Consider the following 27,015-nt stretch of genomic DNA (forward strand, 5'->3'; position numbering starts at 1 on the left):
ATGATGTTCGGATTGTTTTGTTCTCTTTCATTAGTTTACTGTAGAAAAGGGTGGGAGGTTGAAAAATGACAAAAGTTCCATTTTGTGCTTGCTGTACATGAATCTTTTCCTCACCTCATAATTTGCATACACATACATTCATTTTTTATGACATATTTTCATCTCACAAAAAAAACAGAATTTAACTACTTGGAAATATTTTTTTCTTTTCATCAAAATTTGAGAATTTATCATTATTTTGTCATTTAATGTGATTTTTTCCCTATGCATTAGGCTAGTATTCTAGAGTTGTATCCTTATAATATTTGTATATATATATAGGAATCATTCCTCCAAAATAGGAAAATGTTAGCTATGTGAAATGATAACAACAAAAATAAATTCAGACCGATGCATTTTTTTCTTCTATTCCCAGGCCTACATCTCCCAGGTTTACCAGACCTGTGTCTCCTAGAAGCAAACAGAAAGGATCTCAGTGGCAAGGTAGACCGGTCCCTGCATTTGGACATTCAAACCCTGTAAGTGTTGCGGTATTACGAAGCTCACTTTCATATGCAGGATGTACAATGTCCTCAAATATTAATATTTGGAATAGGAAAGTCATGTATATTTGTGATGATAAACGCTTGTATGTACATTTATCATAAATTCATTGTACTAGGCAAATTGGAATGTTTAGAGTAGAATTTTACATAGTTTGTCTATGAAACACAGAAAGAAAGATTTTGTTTTCAATAACTTTTTGTTTGTTGGATAGATGTTTAAAATGGGTGTGTTTTTTAAATTATTTTCTTACCCTTCAACGCACTTGGATTACATAGAACATATTATTAAATAGTACCCTCTACTTGTAATCAAGGAACATAACATACAACAAGTGTAGTCTCCACAAATTTCATAGTGCTTTTACCCTTGTCTAGCCAGTTTTTTTTCACTCATTATCTATGGCCACAACCCTACTAGAGTAGTCTAGAGCACAGATAGATATAACCCGGTATGGTCTTCTTTTTATTTCTGTAGGAGGCCGAGTATGAGTCATACCAGAAGCATCAAGAAGCCAAAAGTTCTGTTCAGATCCAGAAGCTCTTCAACAAGTCTTCAGCGAAGGACGCCAAGAAGCGACTTGGTCAGGCAGAGAAGGCCAGGCAGGAGAAGATGGGCAGGGAAGCGTTTGAATCAGAAAGGTTTGTCAACTTTTTTTTAATCTTCTTCAGGGATGCCACTTATCAGGTTTAATATTTGCATGTTTTAAGGCCCAATTGTACTACTTGTAGCTACTTGCTCCCTCTATATAGAAAACAATGCCTAATTGTGCCTGTTGGTCCCCCATGATCCTCTTTTTCTTATGATAAGTGAGAGCTGAGTTGATGAGATAGCCACCTGTCAGTGACCTTGCTGGGTGGTCTTATCCCTTCTGTCCACACTAGTACAGACGGCCTTTAAAATGCTTGACTAGAGATGAAAAGGTCGTGGGTTTGACCCTCACTAATTTTCTTCAACAAGACATTAATTAACATTTGTCACTCTCCACCCAGGTGTTGAATGGGAACCTGCAGGTGGGAAGGGAGTCCTTGAATAATGCAAGCGCCAAAATGAGTGGCCTAGCTAGAGCTGTGGTAATATTGAAATGCCATGAGCACCATTTGTGGTAGATATTATTACTCTACAAGCAGCCAATATTGTTTTTATTATAATGAATCCGGTTCAATTTTTAATGCTAGTTTTTAACTTTACATGTCAGTTTTGTTATTACTATTTTTTGTTATTATCATTGTTGTATTTTCTTTGCATCCTCGAATGTATATATTGTTTATGTTGCTTGTATATGTATGTCACTTGCCAGTGGAGGACGAATTTCTGTTTTTTTTAATCAGACAATAAATTATCTTGAATCTTGAATGAAATTATTCAATGTACTTGGAAGTCATATCTGCATTAATTATCAAATAATAATAGTTTTGTGTGTGTGTTGAAAGGAATGCTTCTTTTGTATCATTTACAGAGCGTATCTTGAGCATTTATGGAGGAGAGAGGTAGCGCTCTACAAGCGAGACGACGTCACCTTCAAGAACTTTGAGAGAGAGTACATGCTGGATAAACTCAACAAGAGTAAACTCAGGAATGCGAAACGTGACATGCTACTCCGAGAGTAAGTCATATTGTTTGCGTCTTGTATAGATTCCTGTTTATATTTTCTATTCACTGTTACACTTTCCCTTAATCACCCTTTCCATAACAGAATTTTGGAATAATGTAAACTACAAACCATTGTGAAACAACAGGTTTTTTCACAATAAAGAGCTTTCATCAATTGTAATAATTTGTTGGCGATTTAATTATTTCTTGGCATGAAACTTATACAAAATCTGGACCTCAAACCTAGCTTGAAATAAAAGTACTGATAATTACTTTCAGCAGCTTCTAGAAACTATCTTTTGATGATTATATACTGTGCGTCAATGTGCAGAGCCATGATGAAGTAAACTGTAAATCAACTATTTGTACAAAAGCTTAATAACAACATTCAAAATTTTAGTTCTTTGAAGAAGAAAATTATTCAATATTACGAGTACGAGAGATATACCGGTATTCATTATATATCTGGTATGTATACAAATTATTTTTTACTAAATGGCAGTCACTTCAACATTTGTTTGTATGAACAACAAGGAGAGTTAAGGAAAGACTTAATTTCATTGAATTGTAAAAATGTTTGTTTGACTCAATAAAATAGCCTATGGAGGGCTAAAATGTTTATTAAAAAAAAAATTGAATGAATTACCAACAAAACAAAAAAACAAAAACAAAAACGATGAAGTAAATAACTGCATTATCACATATACAATATGTATACACCATACAAGTAAAACATGCTTCTGTGTTTTGAGTAGGAGCCAAATCAATAAAAATATTTCCACAGAAAATTTCTCTCAAAGATATATATGGTATATACATTCCAAGTCTCTTAAAAGCTGAATTAGTTCACCTTCATAAAGTTGTTTTAATCGAAAGTGCTGGCGATGTCGTGGCAATGTCCTAGCAAAATATTGAGTGTTGGGTGCATGTATGTATGCATAGCTCTATGCTGATGCTTGGCATCTTGGAGCATTGCCCATGGGTCTTGGTCAGAGCTTGGTAGCTTGCGGTCGACGTCACAGCAGATCAAGGATGCTTTTATTTAGAATTGTAGTCAAAATCATATCTCGTAGTGATTATGTCAATATCAATATCATACGTTGCTCTGATGGTGCCATAAGGCTAAAAAGGTGAAGAACCATTTGAGATAAGCCAACTCTGCCTTCAAGTATGATTTGTTATGAGTGACCCTTTTCTCTCTCTTAATTTGTGCAGACAAGCCGCTGAAAACAGACATCAGATGGCCCTTCTCAAAAGGATAGGACCGAGTGTAGATATTCATGAGTAAGATTGTATTTCTATTCATCCGTAAGAAAATAATAAAAGAGAAGGACATTTTATCCCCATGTGATTATTATACTTATCTTAAGTGTCATCTATGTCAACAGTGTTCTGTTTTTCTGTCTAATCTACAAAGTCATTTAGGATCATAATGCATTTAAATCAACCTTGAATGTATTAAATAAACCTTGAATATACATATAAATAAACCTTGAATGCATATAAATAAACCTTGAATATACATATAAAAAAACCTTGAATGCATATAAATAAACCTTGAATGCATATAAATAAACCATGAATGCATATAAATAAACCTTGAATATACATATAAATAAACCTTGAATGCATATAAATAAACCTTGAATGCATATAAATAAACCATGAATGCATATAAATAAACCATGAATGCATATAAATAAACCTTGAATGCATATAAAAAAAACTTTGAATGCGTATAAATAATCTTTAAATGCGTATAAATAAACCATGAATACATACAAATAAACCATGCATGCATAGAAATAAAGCTTGAATGCAATTCGAGTTCTGTAAAAATTAGGGGTATTTTTTAAAACTCTCACTGGAAATACTGTAGGATTTAATACGTGTGATTGAAGCATCATCGTTGTCTTTTATTTTGATGAACCTGTGTACATGTATCTCTCTCTTTCTGCCTGTTTCAACTTGTAAAATGGCCACATTTGTTTTGTATTCTACCAGGTTATTCAATGCACAGTCCAGAGGTGTGTCTAAGGCAGTCATGAGAAGAGCAGCTATCAGCATACAGAGGTAGGAAATCAAAACACATTTAATACCCAGTCACAATCCTTTTTACCCCCTCCAATTTAACATTATTTCACACATGTTTTTGTTATGATTTGGCTTTATATTGTGTTTATCGCTGCCTTTTGTGATATCTTATACTCAGTAATATAGATTATAATATTCAGGGGAACTCCTATTTCATTTGAAGCTATTCTATAAATTGAACATTCTCTGCCTTAGTATGTATATATACTAAATACTAAATATTATTTCAAGGAATCTGTGCCAGTCTGTAATGAAATGGAAAACCTAGAAGAAATACAGTCAAACCTGTCAATGAAGGCCACCCATGGGAAACGCAAAAAGTGCCCCATGTAGACAGGTGGCCTTTCTAGTCAGGTTCCGAAAAAACACAAGTTTCATCTTAGGAGAAGGCAATATAGTTTACCACAATAGATACGTGGCCTTTATACAGAGGTGACAGGTTCGACTGTATATGAATGTGTAGAATTATCAAGCCACTGTGGCTCTGGCTCGTACTCTTTAAATTTACAGCATACTGACATTTTATGCAATCTTCACACCGTATGGGTTGAATGAATGAACATACATGTACATTTCCATTTTCTGATGTCTTAATCATCACCATTGATAGTGGCAGTACCATCGTCTGAAATTAAGTCTTTGGGGCTTCTATACACACACAACGTCTTCTCAAAAAAGGTATCTCTAATTATTCTGTATATTTTAATTTCACAGGTTTGTTAGAGGGATGATCATCCGGAAAATGCTTGCTAAAGTAAAGGAAAAGGTGAGTATGGCACTAGTAGCACGAGTAGATGACCAATTATATGACAGACAAAGCTGAAAATCAAAAAATATATATATAACACAGAATCAAAGTGCAGTGATCACGGCTATTATTAAACATGAGTCCCAGCCCCCCCCCCCCCCTTTGTTCCTCCCCTCAATTTGAAAGCATTATGAGTCTTCTCACTATTCTCTCTCAGGCATTCTGCCAAAGGCAGGTCCACACACAATAGCCTTCTTAAGTTCTTTCTCCAACCCTCTCTATCTTTAGCCTTCTTCTTCATTCTGTCACCTACCAAGTCTGACACCATCCCAAATTTTGGTCTTCATCTCCCCACCGATTACCATCCATCTTCCCTTCCAAGATGTCTCTGAGCTTGTTATCCCCCGTAAGATGTGTCCTATCCACCTTTTATTCCGTCTTCAGATCGTTTTTTTTTAAGCTACTTTGTTCATCCACTCTATCGAAAACTTCCTCATTGGTGACCCTGTCCCTCCAACTAATTCCTTCCATTCTTCTCCACAGCCACATTTCCAAACGGTCAATCATACTTTCCTCTGCTCTCCTGATTGTTCAAGTTTCAGATCCATACAATGCTACACTCCAAACCAGACATTTGACAAGTCTCTTAGATTGAGCCTTTTTACTGTCAGTACCCTAGTGATAAAAGAGAAATCCTTCTTGGCTAGTGATGTGCTGTTTTTGATCTCTCTGGTGTTGTATCCATCACTAGATACACTACCGTTGTACTCTTTTAATCGTGTATGTTAAACATCTCTCTCCCTTCTCTTTGTTCGTAGGTTAAAAATAAAAGACGCTTTTAATAATGATATTGCCCTTGAATTTATGTAGTATATTACAGAGTCAAAGTGAAAGTGCATGTTTCTTGAATCAAGGTCAAGGTTTATTAAAAAAACATGTATCGCAGCCCAATGGCTGAATTGATCATGTGTACAAATGAAACACTCATTGCATATTTCAAACATAAAATATAGTTACAATTAATTTGACAATACTGAAATGCATGTATATAAAGTTACTTTGATAAGATTGCTTGGGCAGCAAAAATAAGAAAACAGAATTTAACATGAAGTCAGGAAAACGGAGAGGAGAAACATGAAGAAAAAAGTATAAGAGGAAGTTGTAGAAAATGCATGTACATCAAAAAATATAAATTGCATACATGTATTTTTAAAGAGTCATTAAGACAATATACGAAAATAAGAAGTAGAAAAGTACATATTCTTTTCATAACATTGTTGAAGATTGATATTCCAAGTCTTTATATTATTGCTGAGAGAAATGATATACAAAAAACAGAACAATTGTGGCACTCTAAAATTACTTTTCCTTCAGATATAAAGTGGCTATTGAAGGGAAAGGGAACAGAATTGTGTTAATTTGGTTTGTTATTATCTTATGGAGAGTAAAAATCAGGAAACTTCAACATCTGTGAAAAAGAGTATAATACAAAAAAAAAATGTATATTATTCATCTACTTTGATTAATTGGGCTTGGCTTTATTGAGAAGGTCGACAAAGTAAGGTATGGGGCTATTTTGGAAACGATTGGTTTTGCACTTGAACTGTTGATATCTAGATGCATGTCGTAAGGAGATGGGTACGTTTTTCCGAAGAGGTAACCAGGTACTACATGTTGGGTGCTTAGCTAAGGATGTAGCAAAATCCAGACAAAGCTTTACCCTTCTGGATTCAAGCGTTGAGAGTCCACATATTTGGCAGGCATTGGTATAATTTGTGTATCGTGGACCCAGTATGATTCTACATACTCTTTTTTGAACTTGCTCCTACTTGTCTCTCCCAATTCTCCCCTTTTATTCAGAGTCGCATCCATGCTGGCTCGTTCAAGTCTTTCATCAAGTACTACTACCAGCTGATGAAGAAGATTGCTAGATGGCATGGTGCCAAGAAACCCAGGATACATCTAGACCTCTGGCAGATGGATGAATTCATGGATAAAAGAAATGTGAGTTCAAGATGAGACATGTAAAATTTTATTTTATTTCAAAATCTTCACAATCGTGCACATGTACTGGCATGCCCTCTCTGCAAATTGCTATAAAATATTTTTCTTAAGTTTTGTTTGCTATTTATTTTGATATCAAAACTTCAAAGTATTATAAACTTTTTTGCACAATTTATTCAAATCATATTTTTATAAAGACGTATGAATACAAATCATTTCAATTGCTCCCTGTAATTTCTTGTCAGAAGAATTATAGCGCTTGTATTGAATTACATGTAGAACACAGATGGTGCACAAGTAAATCAAAATAATTTTGACAAGTGGAATTAAGATTCATTAAGGAAATTTACCCCCAAAATAAAATAAAATGTATGGATTGGTGGGAAAAAGGTGAGTAAAATAAAGGAAGATATGAAAGAAGCAGCTTTACATCATTGGACTCCATTTACCACCTACCTGTCCTTGTCTTTCTGTTACATGGATCTTTTCTCCATGTGACTTTTGTAATATTCTTCAATATTGTAATTCACACAGACTATGAGTACATCTTTGCTATGAGGATCCATCCTGAGACACAGATGTCTGCCAAAGATCTGCCTTCTTATCTCAAGGAATGTGATCATCATCCATCTCAGAGAGAGATCAATCATGCTACTGGTTGTGTCACTACCATTATCATTATCATCATAACTATCTTCATTATCATTACTTCTTTCAATGTATCCATTACAGAATATGAGTACATCTTTGCTATGAGGATCCATCCTGAGACACAGATGTCTGCCAAAGATCTACCATCTTATCTCAAGGAATGTGATCACCATCCATCTCAGAGAGAGGGATCAATCATGCTACTGGTTGTGTCACTACCATTATCATTATCATCATAACTATCTTCATTATCATTACTTCTTTCATTGTATCCATTACAGAATATGAGTACACCTTTGCTATGAGGATCCATCCTGAGACACAGATGTCTGCCAAAGATCTACCATCTTATCTCACGGAATGTGATCATCATCCATCTCAGAGAGAGATCAATAATGCTACTGGTTATGTTACTATCGTCACTGTTATTATCATAACTTTCTTCATTATCATTACTTCTTTCATTGTATCTATTACAGACTATGAGTACATCTTTGCTATGAGGATCCATCCTGAGACCCAGATGTCTGCCAAGGATCTCCCATCTTATCTCAATCTGATCATCATCCATCTCAGAGGGAGATCAATAATGCTACTGGTTATGTTACTGTTATCACTGGTATAATCAGTATTATCTTCATTATCATCACTTCTTTCATTGTATCTATTACATACTATGAGTACATCTTTGCTATGAGGATCCACCCTGAGACACAGATGTCTGCCAAAGATCTACCATCTTATCTCAAGGAATGTGATCATCATCCATCTCAGAGAGAGAGAGATCAATAATGCTACTGGTTATGTTACTGTTATCATCATCATCATTAATACCTCTCATTTTCTTGTATTTAAACAGACTATGAGTACATCTTTGCTATGAGGATCCATCCTGAGACACAGATGTCTGCCAAAGATCTCCCATCTTATCTCAAGGAATGTGATCACCATCCATCTCAGAGAGAGATCAACAATGCTTTACTAGGAGCAACCAAGAGTGAGTTTAAGCTGAGCATTGTTAAACTACGTAGTGGAAAACCACTCATGCATTTAACCCATAAAATTGGTCTCTTGAAAACTTAGCACAAAAGTAATATTGCCTTCTGCTTTTTTTATATCAAAATTAATTGATGAATTGCTATTTCCATACTGCTCTTTTTCATATTTTTACAGACCCCTAATATTGCAGGTATGCATCCTTTTGCATTGAGGATTCTTCTCAGTAGCCTCTACTAGAATGAATCTAGTGGGCTGAGTAATTAGCAAAGTAGATGAGGAAATCAAAGGGGGGAGGTGTTGTCAAATAGAGCTTGTGTTCCCATATGCTTGCTTGCACGTTGATGTTTTACAGTTGGTTGGATTTTCTACAAGAAACTCATTTTCTGCTTCATAAACAATCCAGGATAGTTTCACCAGTTTACCTTGAGGGACGTTTCCATGACCAGAACCTATGATTACTTTTAAAGAGTTTTTAAAGGAAAATTCAGCACGTCATCCCCAATTTTCACCTGCATTATTTTCCACAGAGGATTTCAATAAGCCCAACTTGATGCTGAAGGAGAGAGAAGTCTCCGAGATCGTCTTCATGATCTACGTCCCACGAGGGACCGGTCTAGAAGCCAAGAATGTCCGCAAATCAACCTGGCTCAATCCACTAGTTGACGGGGAGGAAGCTAGGAAGATGATGGGTAAGCATATATTTTGTCGCTTGTAGATAAATCACGTGATGATCTTTTTTTCCCCCTTTTTTGTTGTCGCCCTTTTTTTTTAAAACACAATGTTGGCAGGTTTTTCTTTTTAAGCATTCCTTTAATCAAACACTTTAAAGCTGGAAAACAAGACTGATTCATTCCACATCCAATAGGAGGAAAAAACAGACCTCTTTGTTATGTGAGCAGCAGCATTATCAAAACAATGTGGGACTCACATTACAGGAAAGCTGGCAAGACCTGGGACCTGTTTCACAAAGCCTTTTTAGAATGAAAATGACAAAAATCAATGACAAATCTGCTGATAACCAATCAGAAGCAAGCAAGGATTTCACTAGCTTGTAACAAAAATTGTCATTGAAGACAAGTTTTGTGAAATGGGGCCCAGATGTAAAAAAATTACCTGTTGATATCTGAACTTGCAATTGTTTGTTGTAACGTAGCAAAGCATATACATGAAAGGATTTTTGCTAACTTTACTTTTCAAATTTTTCTGTAATTCTTGCAGGGAATGATGAAGTGAAGAATGTGGAGCTCTCCAAATCACTGCAGCTGGTCTTCAACTCCATGCAGGAGCGCAAGGAACAGGAGATATATAAGGAGAGGATCAGAAAGAGGGAAGAGGAGAAAAAGAGGCTGGAGTTGGAGGAGCAAGAAAAGGAGAGGAAAGAACAAGAGAAGAAGCTGATTGCTGGTGTAGGGAATGGAGAAAAGAAAGAGGATGAGAGTGGGGAGAAAGTGAACAGTGGTGAGAAGGAATGAGAGAGAGAGATATATAGAGAGGAAATGGAGAGAAGTTGAGAAAGGAAGAGAGAGATAGAGAAAAGTACTGTTTGGGAATAGTGTTGAGAACCAGAAGAAAAGATGAGAAATGGAAGAGAGAGAGAGAATGGAGAAAAGATGATGTTTGAAAATGGTGATGAGAAGCAGTAGAAGAGATGAGAAGAGAAGGAGAGAGAGAGAGAGAGAGAGAGAGAGAGAGAGAGAAGGAGAGAGAGAGAGAGAGAGAATTGAATTGAAAACAGAGTTTTAGGATAGTGATGATATAAAGAATAATGATGAGAAAGGGAAAGAGAAAGCAAGGTTTTGTTAGAGAAAAAATGTAAAAGAGAGACACACACATAAACACACAAACCGCAAAAAGAAGAAGACACTGAGATGAATAAAGAATGAGAGTAGATAGCTTGAAGATTAAGAGATACATGTAGCTGGAAAGATGGCAAGGAAAGATAGGAGAAGAGATATAATATCCGTATGCTGCACATTTCAAAAGTAGTGCAGTCTTTACTTAATGTGAACTACCGGTACTGAAAATTATGTGTGTGCAATCTCCATGAACACTGTAAGTTTCCAATACATTTTTGTGATATACACCCAAGGAAGCTAAATATTTGTGTCTTGGTATAAAACATTTAATATAGGAGAAAAAAGACTTTTTTATAGTCGTACCTCACATAAAAAGAATTGATATGACGAGACAGTACTTTCTTCTGAGATGTTTTTGAGAAAGATTTATCTGTGATATGTCCGTATGTCTTTCTAAGCTGTGACTACATGTACATGTATTTTGGAATGACTTGTCAGCATTTTTTTACACTACTTTTTTATTATTGGCTTTGTTTTGTACATTTCTGTGATAAACTTGTATACCAAATAAAACGTGATGTAAATGTGCTCATTATTAAAAGTGCTTCAGAAGAAATCCAAAGTTTTCTAAGATTATTCCGTCCATAATTTAGGGGCTTCTTCGGGCAGAACATTCAAGGTTATGTGTATTCAATTTTCTGTCTCTTAATTACACTATCTTTCTCATTTGACCAATTGAAAGAAGGGTTCTTCTGTTTTAAAGTTGGATTATTACTGAAGAAAAGATGCTGTATTTTTGTGAAGCAGGAATTTCATAAATTCTTTGTGGTATAGAGACAATTTAAAGATGTTTTGAACTGATACAGCCTAATCTTGTTCTTCCCAATCTATATTTTTCCAAAAAATACAAAGCAGTTGCACACAAGGCTGATATACATATTTGTCCCCATCTCTCTCTCTCTCTCTCCGTCTGTCTCACCTCCCCCCCCCCCCCCCACCTCTATCTCTTCTGTATTTGTTTCATTCTTTTCTTTCCATCTTTTTTTCTACTATTCAATCTCTCCTTCCACCTTATTTCTCTTTATTTAATTTAATTTGTATGCCTGTCTCTGTTGTTTCTATTTGTCTACCCATCACAATCGTTATCTTTTCACTTTTTATCCATCTTCACTCTTCATACTGTTTTATCTCACTAACTTTCACTTGCTTTCATTTGCTTTTCACCGTCTTTATTTACCTTCCAGTTTAAATGTGGACAAAGAATTTGTATTTTCAAAAAGAGTAACACCTTGAACATTTATATTACAAAAATTATATGTATATAAGCCCTTTTTGTCTGAATATTTTTGTATTTTTGCAATATCTTCATTTGTATTCATTTTTATTTGTGATTGAAAGCTTTGTACAATTTTCGTAACGTGTGCAGTGTATAATGAAATTATTTATACTGTATATAATGTCTTTTTAAAAGCAATAGGTAATGCAATGTATAATCATGTAGTTGAAATGTATGTGTGATTTCCAGTGTATAAATGTCCCCAAAATGTGAAATTAACTACCTCCACATTCCATTACTTATAATATGTACAAAATTTCTTCAATTATCAAATGTTTCTAATGATTACTTTTGTATTTTATGAAAAAAATACATACAAGTATGACTGGCAAATTGCTTCTTCTAGGCATTTGCTAGTAGTATTTATTTGAACCAATATATCACCAGCAATTGCTATTCTGTGTTAGTTGAAGCAAATTATATTGAGCCAGTTATTGAAATAAATGTTTAATGATATTTCTTCATGTTAATGCAGTTTGTTAATTAAGCACTGCATCTAATATTTTTTGCAAAAGTGGTTAAATGAATTAGACGGAAGTAACATGCTCAAATACTCATACGTGTGTCTAAACAGTATCTGTATCTTCCTGTTTACAATGGCATTTTTATTTTGCTTAACAAGTTTCATTGATAATAATTTCAGATATATACAATGTTACATCTTCAATCTTTGTAGTAGTAATAAAATTATGACCTGAGTGATCTTAAATTAACAATAAATTTACTAAAAAGGAAACATTTTTTTGTTAATGTTTATTTGTGAAACAGTCATCAATTGTGTGAAGCTCAGTCAGTATATCATCAAACAGACTTAAAGGTACTATGTCCCTTTTGCAGCCAACCTCGAATTCTGTAGAACTTTGCAGGAATTATGAATATGTCATGTATGTCCTATCTGTGAAATTTAAACGTTAGCAGTGTCCTCATATTCAAATTATGCAAGGAAACCCGTTTACTTGCTAGACTTCACTGTCAGACACTATTGAGTGACTGACTGGCTTTTTACCTTCTTTGGTAATAACATCCATGAAAAGAGTTGTAAAGGGTACATGAGCATTTGTCTACATCAATAACCCAATTCTTGTGATGGCCAAGATTAAACTGATTGAATCTTTGCGCAGCATAAAACGTATGACCATTCGGTACAATTGTCTGAAAATCAAGACTATTACTTTTGGGCTCTATAGCCCTAAAGTCGATATGACAACTAATAGTCGTTATTTTCCCACTTGAAGACATTTTCAAGCCCTACCTTTTTTAGGGAAGTTCTAAATTAGTATTATCTTTCAAATGCAGTTGGAATTTAACATTTTTTAAAAAAATTTTGGCCTGCAAATGGGACATAGTACTTTAATATTTCACACTCACACTCACAATTAATAAATTGAAACATTTATCTCTTGAAAATATGTGAAATATTTATTATAAAACTTTGTCGAATGGTAATGACACTCTACCAAAATATATACTACACAGTATGACTTTAAATAAACACAATATTATTGATATTAGTCTTGTTGTTTACAAAATTTATCAATTTCAATCAAAATCACATACAAAAAGCATTATGTAATACTATATACTTACAAAAGCACACAAAAACATATTGCTAATGTCAGATACTTAATCAGGTACCCTGTGAAGAAATACTGCTGGAAGGCCTTTATAAATTTTCTTTTGTTCATGATTAATTTCAAGCTCTGAAGGATAAATTTGTGAAGATTTATCACAAACTTCACTTAGAACTTGAAAAAATATTCTGGTAAAGGTCTATTGCAGTCCCTGAATCGAGTACACTTGTCACATCATAGTCTCCTTTCTTGCCAAACCTAAAATGTAAAGATAAAGAAGAAAATATCAATAGTTACTCAGAAAACTTAAACGTTAAACGTTTGTGGTGAAGCATCTATATAAAAAGGGGAAAAAAATAAGTTCAGGAGAGCTTATTATTAAAACAAAGTAGAGATTCACTTAAATATAATCTTAAGGTTAATCTGAAGTTCTACATGGAGAACTGAATAAAAATAAATTATCATGGCCATGTTGCATAAAAACTTACTGTTGATGGTAACTTTGCCATCAATGGCATCTTCCATGGAAACCTTGATATGATTGGCAAAGTTACCATCAATGGCAAGTTTTATGCAATGGGTTCCAGCTTTGATGGTAACTTTGCAATCAATTGAACCCTTGATGTGATTGGCTATTGACCGATAACATTGATGGCAAAGTTAACATCAGTGGCAAGTTTTATGCAACGAGTTCCAGCTTTGATGGTAACTTTGCCATCAATGAAAACCTTGATATGATTGGCTGTTGACTGATAATATTGATGGCAAAGTTATCATCAGTGGCAAGTTTTATGCAATGAGTTCCAGTTTTGATGGTAACTTTGCCATCAATGGAAACCTTGATATGATTGGCTGTTGACTGATAATATTGATGGCAAAGTTATCATCAGTGGCAAATTTTATGCAACAGGTTCCAGCTGCCTCCAAGAAGGCTGTTGCTGTCACTGACATTACATAGATTCTCAAAGAATCAAAAGATTTTTCCAATGAATATTTATGACTACATATAAAATGATAACCAGCTCTATATGGTGGGAAGTTGGGAACTGTATACAATTACTTCAGTCAATTTCTCATGAATGAATTTCATTACAAGAAGTAATGTCCAGAGCTTGATGTTAACTTTTAAAAGGACAGCAAAATTAATGAAAAATGTAATTACAGAAGATCATTCAAATTCAGTTCATAGTTCATTATGATCATGAACTCAATATGGGATGTGACATAGATGGTAATGAAATAAATCAATTAATTAATTACAAACAAATGGATAATTTACTTGCTAAAAGCAACTGCTTTCTTTCCTTCTCTAACTGTAAGAAAACTTTTTTTTCTCTTTTTTTCTCCGTCAATGAAAGTTTAATAATTAGAAACAAGTGAACTTTTTCTCATGCCACGATAAGCCAAGACAAACAAAGGGATCATTGCAAGATATTGAACACGCACAATACAACCATGCAAATAAGGATCGCTAAATTAAGTTGTGAGATTCTTCTTTAAGAGGCTATGTGCCATGTCCTTTACAATATCCCTTTAGGGAGATGCGAGTTAGTCTAGCAGTACGTTCACTTGGTCAGTTCTCTGTTTTCGCCAACAAACTGACTCGGGCAGACCCTGGTTAGAAACCAAGTCGTGTCTTTCGGATGGTGACGGAGAAGGTTGGTCCCCACACGTAAATAATCATATTAATACACGTCTGTAAAAACCCAATTACACACACATCATACCTCACCTTCTTTGCTGCTCTATGTACAATGGAGTGTCTGGCAGCAAGCCTATCAATGTCCTTGTCATAGCCTCCTCCTATGACAGTCACACAGGGGATTCCCCTCTGGATGACCTCATTGATCACCCAATAATCTCGTCTGAAAAGACCTGCATGGGACAGAGGATTCCCTTACCAATAATTTGAGATTGACGCAATTTTCATAGAGCAAGGAAATAAATCGGACGTTGTATGTCGACCAAGGTACATTTATTACAAAAAGCAAATACATGTCACGTTTAATTATCTTTTATGAACTTAAAAAGTAAGTCCAAAATAATGGACTAAACTTTCTCTTCGTGTGCATCTGTGATCGACAAAAACTTCAGCCCAAACTTTAGGAATACTGATGTATTTGACACATTTAAACTTTCACTAAAGTTCCTGTGAAGCAATTCTTATGTCTACCTCATGTTAAAGATCTTATAAAAATCTGATAAAAATACAACTTTAAATCAATGGAAAGCTGAATGAATGTAGAATATGATTTATATAAAGGAATTAAAAAATATTTTCCCTTTCAGTATTGCTAAAATGCAAATTAAAACCTCATTTTTTCTGCACCCCACCAAATTACGGGTCAACAGGGTTCAAATTTGCCATAGTTACAATGACAACATGATATGTGGGTCCGATTGGCTCACCTACATGTATATAGCTGAGGCGATAAGCCATGCTAAATTACTGCAAAGTCATTGTGAATATGCATATTCCACACAAGATGCTAGTTTTCAATTCGAAAACTTCTAAATTTCAAAGCTTTAGACTTTGAGCTTTAAGAGGGCTTTTACTCCTCTTACAGACACTAAAATAGCATTCAATTGATATCATATTGTAATCCATGTCCTATAAGCTTTCCATTGCTATATATTACCTACTTCATTTTTCACTTCCAACAGAGCCTTTAAACTTTTTCTTTTAAAATGCAGCAAAATGACTGGAAGGAAGAAATTTATCAAATAGGGATCTTTTTTTTAATATCCAATTTTTAAACAAATAAATAAGGTTGGGTAGAAAATCTTAGCAAATCAATGTATTAATATCAGTGAAGGCAGGTGCTGGTGCCTTTTCTTACCCTGATCAGTCAACTCTAAATATCCTAACGCATCATCCTTGTGAGGATCGACACCGGCATCAAAGAAGACCAGTCCTGGGCGGAAATTTGTCAGGACCGATGGTATGTGGTCTTGAATGATCCTCATGTAGTCATCATCCCCTGTTCCACGATCTACAGAGACATCAAGGTCGCTCTGTTGCTTCTTGAGAGGGTAGTTCTTGCCACAATGAACAGACAGTGTGAACACACTGGGGTCTTCCTGGAAGATAAGAGCCGTGCCATCACCCTTGACAATAAACAGAGGATAAAGACAGACATTGAAGTTTAATAGCAATTAAAGGAGGATATATGTATGTGGTCTTGTAAAACCATATTGTACTAAACGTGAACTGTCTTGGGATCGACAGAGGTGTCAAGGTTGCTCTATTGCTTTTTAGACAGGATAGTTCTTACTGCAGTGGACAGAAAGGGTGAACACAATGGGATCTTCCTGGAGGATGAGGGCTGTTCCATCACCAGTGACCAGGGAAGGAGAGAAGGGATATAAAGATATTTTCATTTATAAAGAGAAGACAAGGATATGTGGTCTTGAATGATATTAATGTCTTCATTGTCTGCTAGCTGTCTTGGGGTCTTCCTGGAAGATAAGAACTGTACCATCACCCTTGACAAGAAACAGAGGATAAAGACAGACATTGAAGTTAGCAATTAAAGGAGGATGTATGTATGTGGTCTTGTAAAATCTAAACAAACTTAACACAAACTGGCTCGGGATCTACAGAGGTGTCAAGGTTGCTCTCTTGCTTCTAGACAGAATACTTCCTACTGCAGTGGACAGAATGGGTGAACACAACGGGGTCTACCTGAAAGATGAGGGCTGTTCCATCACCCTTGACCAGTAGAGGAAAGAAGGGATATAAAGATAATTTCATTTATTAAGAGAAGAGAAGTATGTGGTCTTAAATGATCTTCATGTCTTCGTTGTCTGCTAGCTGGCTAAGGATCTATAGAGATGGCAGGGGTGCCTTGTTGCTTCTTGACAGAGTACTTCTTGCCTTGATGGACATAGAGGGTGAAGACGCTGGGCCTTACTGGAAGATAAGGGATGTGCTGTCACCCTTCAGAGAGGTACAGAGGATTGAGAACAATCAGGAAACTTTGAGAACTTGCAAACAGGCCTCCCAATTGTTTTAAGGAAGGCTGATGGGGCTGACTACTGGATTTGGAACTGGTAGCTAGGTCACAGATAGGAAAGACATCAATCTTGTATTACTAAGTCCTTTTAATAGGACTTAATGTTCTAGGTCAACTAGCCGTTTATCTACAAGCTTATATTCTTAGTAACCTGGTCTTAAATAAAACAATACTCTGCATGAAAAATCTTCTCTCCCCCCCCCCCCCCCCCCCCCCCAAGGAAAAAAAAATCTTGTTACTAATTTGTTGACAACATACCTGTAAACAATTTAATTAAAACGTTTCTCACCTGATGTACATCTAGGTCGATAATCAGTACCCTGTCAACCTTCCCTCTATGCACCATAAGACTTGCTGCAACTGCCATGTCGTTGAGTAGACAGAAACCTGCTCCATGTTCGGGGAAGGCGTGGTGAGTGCCCCCTCCTGTATTGCACACCAAGCCCCTCCCGAGGGCCAGCTCAGCAGCCAGGATGGTGCCACCTGCAACATCAACACAGAAACAGGAAAATTTAATGTTAGTCTTATAGACAAGCTATTTTCCAGAAATAAACAAATCAGGCTCAGCACAGTGTGAGTGCCCTAAAGCTTTAGTGGTAAGGTATAAATCATCTTCAATTGATCTTGATTGAACTAAAATGCTTGATATATCTCATAGTTTCTCTCCAGTATGGAACAAAACCTTCACAACCTTTTGGCCTTCGATTTGTCATCCATCGCATACTCTACAGCGCAGAGAAAATGACAGACTAACCATGAGGAGGCGAGTTGGCTCAGTCGGTAAAGCGTCCGCCCGTCGAACCAAAGATCCCGGGTTAGACTCCAACCCAGGCGGATGACTGAAGCCTGCGTTGTGTGTTAACGTGCCCCTTCCCTTGTTCATAGTCGCAGGTTATGTCAAGCGGAAAACAGTCTGTCCCTCGGATAGGACGTTAAATGGAGGCCCCATGTAGAGAAGAGTCACTACCTTTGCACGTTAAGAACCCACTGCACTGTTCGTATAAGAGTAGGGGGAAACCCCTGTGTAGAGGTCCACCTGCACACACCCCAGTATAGTACGATAATACTCTGTAAAGAGGTCTGTACTCAAAAAGAAAGAAGATGATGTATAAAATATACAACAATCTTGCTCATCTTCCGGCACAGGACTATATCACAGAAGTCACCCAGTCGACGAGAGCCACCCAACCACATTCCTATCAGATGCCATAAGAACTGAATGGCATCAGCATTTGTTCTTTTCGAGATCAGTAAGGAATTGGAATTCCCTGCCCTCAGAAATTGTTGCAGCGCCATCTGTTGGAGGCTTCCATAATCGACTGCAGACGGTTGGTGACAGTTGCTAGTCTTCCCCCATCCTACACATAAGCTTGTAAATATTTGTAAATAAACTGTATTATAATTTAATGTAAATAGCACTAAAATGGAAGTAAATTGCGGTTAACACACACATACACATAGTTTTCAAGAATCTTCAGTCAATTGAAGGAGGCAGACTTGATCATAAGATGACACTATGAACATGACTGACAGAGAAAGCGGACAAAATATACAGCTCCTCAGGTAGACAAAGGAACATCCCTTCACTGCTATTATGTAAAAATGTGTAGAACAGGTGTCACATGCATATTCACCTTTGTCCGTCATATTCATAGTATGAAGAAGAAGTATCATTTTACCTGTTTCATATCTACACCTTGATACCAGTCCCTCGCTCCATGTGAACCCAGTGACGCGTTGTTCCTTTGCACTCGTCTTGCCTTCAAAGAACTTCTCAATGTACTCCTCAGTGTGCACACGGATCAGCTCATCCTTGGTAACATGAACAGGGCTGCTCATCTGTTTCTTTGATATGACCCCATCGTGTAGAAGAACATCTGCAAAATCGAGGTGAAGCATACAGTGTTGATAACAGTCAAAGAGGAAGGGATCAACCTTCATGAAAAAAAGCTCATATTATGCCTGTGATCACGGCGCTCCCATGCAAATTTTCATATGGGTAAAGTGCATAAGAAATTGCATTTTGTAGGGTTTGAAATGCAAAAAATATATTGTAATATCATCGTTTTCCTGTGGTGCCATAATACGAATTCCAGACAACCCGCCCCAAGACAACCCGCCACAATACCCTGGACATCTCGCCACACTTTTTTCCCCTCATGATTTCTAGATCTAAAATCCCTCATCTTAGATGAAATTGTCATTTTTCATGATTTTTGTGCTTTTATAAACACAGTCATTACAGGAAACATGGAAATTGTGAGTATTTTGAGAGCTGTTCTAAAGAATAAAGATGATTTTAGACTAAAGATTTAGACTAAACTTAGACTATGTTGTTGTATCATCATGAAAACTTAACCTAAGGTTAAGTTTTTGAATGTATGATATGATTTTGAAAGTATAAGTCCTTAGTCAATGAAACTTGGACTATAGGGTAATCAAGTATCCCCAATCATGTGAGTAGAATTCCAGTCACTAAGTTAAGGTCAAAGGTCATTTTAGGTCAACAAACTTAGACTTTTTGTGGCATCAACATCAAGATTTGAATTTTTAGCATATTTTCAAAAGTGTTTGATCAAATTCCATGAAACTTGTACCCAATGGTTATCAGGTATCACAAATCATATGACACAAATTCCAGGTCACAAGGTCAAAGGCCATTTTAGGTCAGTAGACTTGGATAATGTTTTCACACCTTAATATGTGAATAAATAATAAAAAGTGGAGGCACAGTGTCTCCCACCCCCCCCCCCCCCAAACCAAGAATCCCGCCTCTGACTGTGGGCAAAAGTGCGAAACTAACCCAGAAAATTTAGAAATAAACCACATTTCAATTTTATTTTGTGGGTCAACTGCCCCCTCCCCCATCAATACGCCAGTACTTCCAGTACGTAGGCCTATCCTTCCATGAATTCCTACCATTAAAAATTATCAGAAGGGAAAAGGACATGTACAAAGGATAAGGGGGCACTTTAGGGGACCCTGAAAAAGTGTGGGCACAGTGTACCCCCCCCCCCCCCAACAAAGAATGCCGCCTCTGACGAAACAAACCCAGAAAATCTAGAACTAAACCACATTCCAATTTTATTTCGCGGGTTAACTCCCCCCCCCCCCCCCCCTATCAGTACGCCTGTGCTTCCAGTATCCTACCATTAAAATGCAGCTGTTATAGACCTCTAAATCTACCGAGAAGTTATCTCAATGATCTGGCGATCGTACGCCTTCGGTCAGTTGTCAAAAATGTATTATTGTTGCAAGGGAAATCAGCTTTATTCTTTATTCTTTGTAATGACATGTGTTTATAAAAGTACGAAAATCATGAAAAATGACAATTTCATCTAAGATGAGGGATTTTAGATCTAGAAATCATGAGGGGAAAAAAGTGTGGCGAGTTGTCCGAAAAGGCACCCCACCCTGGACAGCTCGTCTGTGGCGATCGTTGTCCAGGGTATTGTGGCGAGATGTCCAGGGTATTGTGGCGGGTTGTCTTGGGGCGGGTTGTCTTTGTGGCGAGTTGTCTGGACCCCCCATAATACCTTGAAGCTAGATACGCCATAGTTGCATGCACTAGCTGGTGTTACAGTAATTAAACGACTTTGAGAGAAATACAGCAGTGAGAACATGCTTCTAGCTGTTAAAAAAAAATTAATCAATAAATTATTTTTAGAACAATACAAATCATGGTTGGTGGTTTTTCTTCTTCTTCTTCTTTTAATAAAAAACATTTCTTATCAAAACCCTGACATACTGCATATGACCTCTAGCCTAACACCACTGTCTAATTAATCACCTCTAAGTTTGTTGAACTTTCTCATCTGGAAGCGATGGCCAGGAGGAAGATAAGACTCGTAGCCATCATGGTGCACTATGGGTAAGTCTGGAGCGTTGCTAATGTGAGGGGTCTCCTTGTCCGGATTGCTTGTATGGAAGACCACTGATGCAGGGGTATATTTCTGTCCACCATGGATCTGCAAAACACAGGCAGTATAAAATTAATCATGTTAAAATAGGCCTGCAGCAATTAAATTTATCTCTCACAGGCTACAGCTGTTGCATTTAAAACAGATCTGAGTACAATAATCTTCAATTGTGCAATAGGCACAATCAACAGACTTCTTCAGATAAGTTGTAAATCCATTGAACAACAAATGAATATCTATTTTGCTATTGCATTCAATGTGGAATAATGACAGATTTACTTGGGGGCGCTATAACCTTGATTAGCATGTTCTTACTTGTTAGATCCCATTAAAAAATAATATGTACAGTATTGTATTGCATATACCCAATAGTCTGGCTCTAGGCAGAAATGGGAAGATTTACATGCTATTCAAACTTTTATGTATGTGTACCTATTATGGTATAGCTTTGCAAAATATCTAACGGTATGTAACTTTATTTTACAGAGAGATGTAAGATAATGATAGGGGGAGCATTTATACATAAGGCCTGTTGGTCATAAAACTGAAGTCTTATCCTGCATGGTTATTGACTATAAATATATATACACATTGCTTGTGACGCTGGCAAGTCTGTAGACTGTATGGCCATCATGCAGACTGTCTTCGAATCATCAGGTCATCACGTCAATCAAATCAGGTCGGGCCGTGGCCGTGGTCACATATATTACCTGCAACCTTTTGAGAAAACATACCTAACCTTATACTCAAAAAATGCTGTGGCTATAATATTTGTGAAATATCGGGCCCTCATCTATTAGATGGGACGCGGTGACTGATGATTCGAAGTAATTAAGCCAGCCAGGCTAGTATGTGATTAATTGACAGCTAGCATCCGTTATTGGGGTAAACACCGGAATGGTGTCGCAAATTCCCAATGAACTAGAGCCCATAATTTGTAAAGTAAATTGTATGTCAATTAATGGGCATGCAATGTGGGCGAAGAAAATTTTGACTATATAAAACATGAATATTGTATATTATAGACAATGAATATGATAATTCAATTGAATTCATCATGTCCATTTGATCATCATCAGAATAATCATCAACATTAATCATCGACCATCATCCTCATCATCATCGTCATCATCATCATCATCATCATCATCATCATCATCACCACCACCTTCATCATCGATCACCACCACCTTCATCATCACCACCAACCGTCATATCCTCTCGTCATACTCCAGCAAGCTTCTTTGGCGTCGGCGTCATAGCTTCCAGGAGTTAATCGTTATCATGATCATCACCTCATCTCATCATCATCATCATGCTTCGTCATCAGTCACAATCAGCTTCATCCTTCTTTCTTTTTTTATTAGCTCTTGCCTATTATCACACCCCCTCCCGCTTCCACCTAAGCTATACGAGGCGAAGCTCCTCGGTCCCCGCAAGTACCCGCGCCTGGCCGCCTAGCCTCGCCTGTGCACCGTGACGAGGCCCCCAGCTCAGCTCCAGCCATGCCAGCATGCAGAGTGAATACAAGCCGGTTATGCAATTCCCAAAGCTTGTAGCTCACACGCGTACACTGACTTAGCACTCACACAATACGGTAATTTTATCTGTTAAAAAGCAACGTCAATACCTGTTTCACTGATTCAGATTTGTGCAATAATAGTCCTGATCTTCTTCTACAGTAAGCAGACAAAATACTGAAGGTAAGTGGGCATGATAGTTTCATAATGCGATGAATGATTGCAGTGTGGTTTGAAATGATCAGAGTGAGAAACTGCATGCACGGCGTGAGCTAAAATGAGTACCGGTACGATGGCACGCTGGAGCGAGCGTGATAAGAGCTCCCGGCCCCGAGAGTTCCCCCAGAGTTTTAGGAGGCAAGTGAGACATGGTCACAGTTGTTTTAAGCGTGCTCATTACCGTGTACATGGTCCACAATATACACATCGATCGAAGTTAGAAAGAGGGAGGAAGAGCTAATAAAGATATTCGTGAAATTGATTGAGAAATTATAATCTTAACATTAATAATCTAACTCTGGTTCTGTTTCTGAATTTATGTAATCTAAATGTTAGTACCAGTGGCAGAAGCAGCATGCAGTTGAGTTAGAGTAAGTTAGAGCATTTGTCACCGTGGTACACGTACACTGCACCAAAGCTTTTTGCTTTTATTTTGGTTTGTTTAATGATTATTGTTATTTGTTGGGGGGGGGGTGTAACAGTAACACATTCACCTTGAACCTTGATGAGATAATCCCTGAAGTAGACCGAAAGCTTCAGTCTCTGAGATTGCATCTGGCTCGTCTGACAGCCTCTTGGATGTCAACAAATGTCAGTTTTATTAAAGAAATGACCCATATCAGACGGTTATTTCTGTCTATCCCTGAAGCAGCTTTTCCAACCTAACCTGGGATGGGATTATACACTGAAATAACCGTCAGGTATGGGGAATTCTTCAATAAAACTGACATTTGTCAGTGGAGCCAGACATATAGTCTTGCATGGCCTCACAAATGTAGATACCAGAGACTAGGAATAGGATGGGATTTCATGATGTGACTGCAGCTAGACAGCAACAGAATGGTGTAATATATCTCTATACAGTAAAAAAGCTTATAGCATTCTGGAACCCAAAGTGCACCTGAATTGTGACAACCTTTATTTTGTTTCTTAATGAATTTATTTATATTTGTTAAAGAAGTTTTAAGTAAAAAATGCACCAGGAAAAATGTTAAGACTTTTGAAATTTTGAAGTCCATATTATGTACCCCTCTGTTACTTTTTATTCCTGCTTTCAAGCTGCAAGTTCTTTGTGAATGTACCATACATGTATACTAATCTTTTTTTCTTTTTTTTCTTCAAATTTACAGGTATTTTTCCAAGAAGTTTAGTCCGATCCGATCATCATGTTTAAAATGCAGCCCCCAGGCCCACCACCAGAACAGTCTAAGGAAGAGCATGACATGATGAGGAAATCCGTCTATGGCAATGTCACCATCTTTGCTGCAATAGTTGCTGCATTGAGATTAAGTATGTTTATTTTCTTTACGTTATTTATAAATTACTGACCCTAAGCTAAAACTATCACGAGCCAAACCCCACAAGAAGGTGGTAAAAGCTAAGGTGTCTGAGAGAGAGAGAGGGAGAGGGAGAGAAAGAGGGAGAGGGAGAGAAAGAGAGAAAGAGAAGGGGGAGAGAGAGAGAGAGGGGGGGGCAGAGAGAAATAGGAAGAGGCTAATAGCTATGTTATGCCAATAGCAGTAGCAGCCTTTTTGCAGTCAACAAAATAATGTAAATCATAATTGTTTATGACTAGATGTCTTGGAGATTAAAAAGTTGATTATATCCTATTTATTTATTTGTAGTTTAATTTTACAGGGTATCATTGTCAGTTGCAAAACTGCTTTCCACATTAGCCCTGTATCAAGGCACTAGCGAATTTGATCAGCATTTGCTAATTATTATTGTGTTGTGTTTTTGATGGCAATGAGACTTTCAGGCATTAACTAAATACCTTGAAACATGTTAATCATTCAATATATGCTGTTTTAAAAAAAAGTAGTAGACTATCGGAGTATCGGTCAATGTGCTTGGAGTTTATGAAACGACTATTAACAGTGTTATTTTCACTTCAGAAGTACATGACTTTGTTGCATTGATGTCGTCCGTCAGTGCCTAGTTTTTTTCAGATTCTTATTGCAATGACATACAACCTCTAGATAGTCCATGAGATGCTCTTTTGTCCGTGGTGTAGAAACACAGACGTTAATGCATGCATATTGTTCTGATACGACTGCAGTTGATTTGATTTGATTTGATTTGATTTGATTTGATTTATTTACCAACAGCATACAATGATTTTACGTACAAGAAGTGGTAAAAGGGCCAGATAATAGCACATGTGCTAGTCGAGCCTAACCCCTTAAACATCGAAACAAATTTCGCTACAAATCAGTTTAGAAAACGTAACAAAACAAAAAATAATAAATTTATTATAAGAATCAATACTTTGAAAAACTAGAATACTCAACAATGTCTAACAATATACAAACTAATAATGTAAAATATAAATTGTGTGCATATGCAAATTATTTAACTTGATATTCTAGCTTTTAATCTGGTGTTTTGTACTTTTCTTTCACTTCATGCAGCTCCCATTGTGTTGGATCAACTAGGCTTCTATGAATCATGATAGTCTCTGCTACCTGGAAACGTGTTTGGATCCTGTCACAATACAATCAATGGAAACCTCACCCTAAAGAATAATTGTAGGCATGCTGAAAGATAACTTTTATTCATGCCTATTGATCGCCAATATTCCTTACTTTTATATTATAATTGAATATATTCTTGGCATCGTGTCTGTCTTTTAAGCATGACAAGGGCATGGGAAGGAGATATTCATGAATTTGAATACATTTACTTTATGATGGAGTTCGCATTACGCTATGTTATCAAGAAAATGGTGATGCCCATGTTATGCTAAGACACTTAACATTGCACTGATGTTATATTCCTCTCTCATAAACTTTGCTGGAGAATCTTGTAGATTAATGGGAATACAATAAATCTCTCAGAATGACTTAAGTTGTTTCTTGGGGGTAGGTTTCCTTTAATCTATTTTATGTACATTGGAACCTAGTCATAAGAACCTCTTTTGGGCCAAAGAAATTAACTTTGCTATATTGAAACTTATTATGTTTGCGCTAAAAACAAACAAGAAAGCAAACACACAAATAATAGAAGGCAAAGAACTGTGTGGGACTGGCAAAATTACCTAGATGTAATGAAAGTTTGTTATATCACTGCTCTGTATAACATGGTTTCACTATACATAAATACTATGTTATCTCTTTGTATTTTATCAAATATTAGTATTTAGATGCTTGCAATTTAGCAGTTCATATCATGTATATGTAATGTCATTGGCAGTAAATGTCATATTGCAGACAAACCAGGGATATGTGAGTTTAAAAGAATCTTCACATAAGCGATGATGTCTCACGGTTTGATTTGTATGCAAATTGTGTGTATGTTCATGTAAGAGTATGAAAAACGAAAGGAAAGCGTAAGCCAGAGAAGCAAATAAGGAATTTCAGTTCTAAAGAGACATATCGTCATATTACATGAATATTCACTTCTGGCATAAGTCATGAACATAATTTACATTTTATGTATGCCAGGGTGAGTCCAAAGCTCCACACAAAATTCATCAGGCTTGTGAGTTGTGAGCAAATATTAGGGGCCTGTGGCATTCATTGGACCTGTTTCTATTGATTTTCTCTCTTTTTTAAAATCATGAGCTTTGTAGCTCATTCTTGAAGTAATGTCGAAATTTGTATTAAATACATGCTAGGTTCATGATATTAAAAAAATAATAACAATAAAATATCATCATGTTTGAGGTGTGTTTATTCATGCTAGCCATTGGTCAAATTTTTTTAAAAATAATTATTAGTGTATAAAAACTAACCAGCAGCACCAGCTGAAGGGGGCAGTTTACAATAAGAATACAATATAGACAGAGGGATATCAATAATAATATTATAAATAGAATGTACAAAAGAAATACAGTATAATGAAATGAAAAATACAAGGAAGTATACATTGCAGCAGTGCACACGTGATATGAAATGCTAAAAATTTGATTTAAAAAAAAAAATGAAATTTCAAGATGCCAGATAGGATTTATTTCAATCATTGTAGATCCATCGGTAAAAGAGTAATTGTGAGAATGGAAAGAAG

At 36.4% G+C, this 27,015-nt stretch overlaps 3 protein-coding genes and 1 long non-coding RNA gene across 5 annotated transcripts; 3 read left to right on the forward strand and 1 right to left on the reverse strand.

The window, feature by feature from the left end:
* Positions 1-410: 410 nt before the first annotated feature.
* LOC115922308 lies at positions 411-8,194 on the forward strand. Its single transcript, XM_030980973.1, has 8 exons — positions 411-518; positions 1,021-1,184; positions 2,003-2,149; positions 3,352-3,420; positions 4,141-4,209; positions 4,945-4,996; positions 6,839-6,982; positions 8,113-8,194. Exons 2-8 carry the CDS (start codon positions 1,156-1,158, stop codon positions 8,134-8,136), a joined length of 534 nt encoding a protein of 177 aa, XP_030836833.1. The 5' UTR covers positions 411-518; positions 1,021-1,155; the 3' UTR covers positions 8,137-8,194.
* A 301-nt stretch (positions 8,195-8,495) lies between these two features.
* On the forward strand, positions 8,496-12,500 carry LOC105440647 (IQ domain-containing protein M-like). The gene is made up of 3 exons (XM_030980974.1): positions 8,496-8,630; positions 9,160-9,321; positions 9,851-12,500. The coding sequence occupies exons 1-3, from the start codon at positions 8,513-8,515 to the stop codon at positions 10,102-10,104; spliced, it is 534 nt and encodes a 177-aa protein (XP_030836834.1). The 5' UTR covers positions 8,496-8,512; the 3' UTR covers positions 10,105-12,500.
* A 662-nt stretch (positions 12,501-13,162) lies between these two features.
* On the reverse strand, positions 13,163-23,077 carry LOC578763 (uncharacterized protein SYNPCC7002_A1628). 2 transcript variants are annotated; one of them, XM_030980977.1, is made up of 7 exons: positions 22,902-23,077; positions 21,142-21,319; positions 19,031-19,228; positions 17,641-17,834; positions 16,176-16,443; positions 15,068-15,210; positions 13,163-13,593 (listed from the first exon to the last, which is right to left on the reverse strand). In XM_030980977.1, the coding sequence occupies exons 1-7, from the start codon at positions 23,049-23,051 to the stop codon at positions 13,570-13,572; spliced, it is 1,155 nt and encodes a 384-aa protein (XP_030836837.1). In that variant the 5' UTR covers positions 23,052-23,077; the 3' UTR covers positions 13,163-13,569. The 2 variants fall into 2 exon arrangements, with proteins under 2 accessions (XP_030836837.1, XP_030836836.1); XM_030980976.1 differs by having other exon boundaries at positions 15,063-15,210.
* Positions 22,803-26,659, forward strand: LOC115922310. The gene is made up of 3 exons (XR_004063419.1): positions 22,803-22,974; positions 24,141-24,300; positions 25,422-26,659. It is a non-coding gene; the product is annotated as an uncharacterized LOC115922310 (long non-coding RNA).
* The last annotated feature ends 356 nt before the right edge of the window (positions 26,660-27,015 follow it).

This window comes from Strongylocentrotus purpuratus, unplaced genomic scaffold, assembly GCF_000002235.5.
Source record: "Strongylocentrotus purpuratus isolate Spur 01 unplaced genomic scaffold, Spur_5.0 spur5_scaffold_11, whole genome shotgun sequence".
In the NCBI taxonomy this organism is placed as follows: domain Eukaryota; kingdom Metazoa; phylum Echinodermata; class Echinoidea; order Camarodonta; family Strongylocentrotidae; genus Strongylocentrotus; species Strongylocentrotus purpuratus.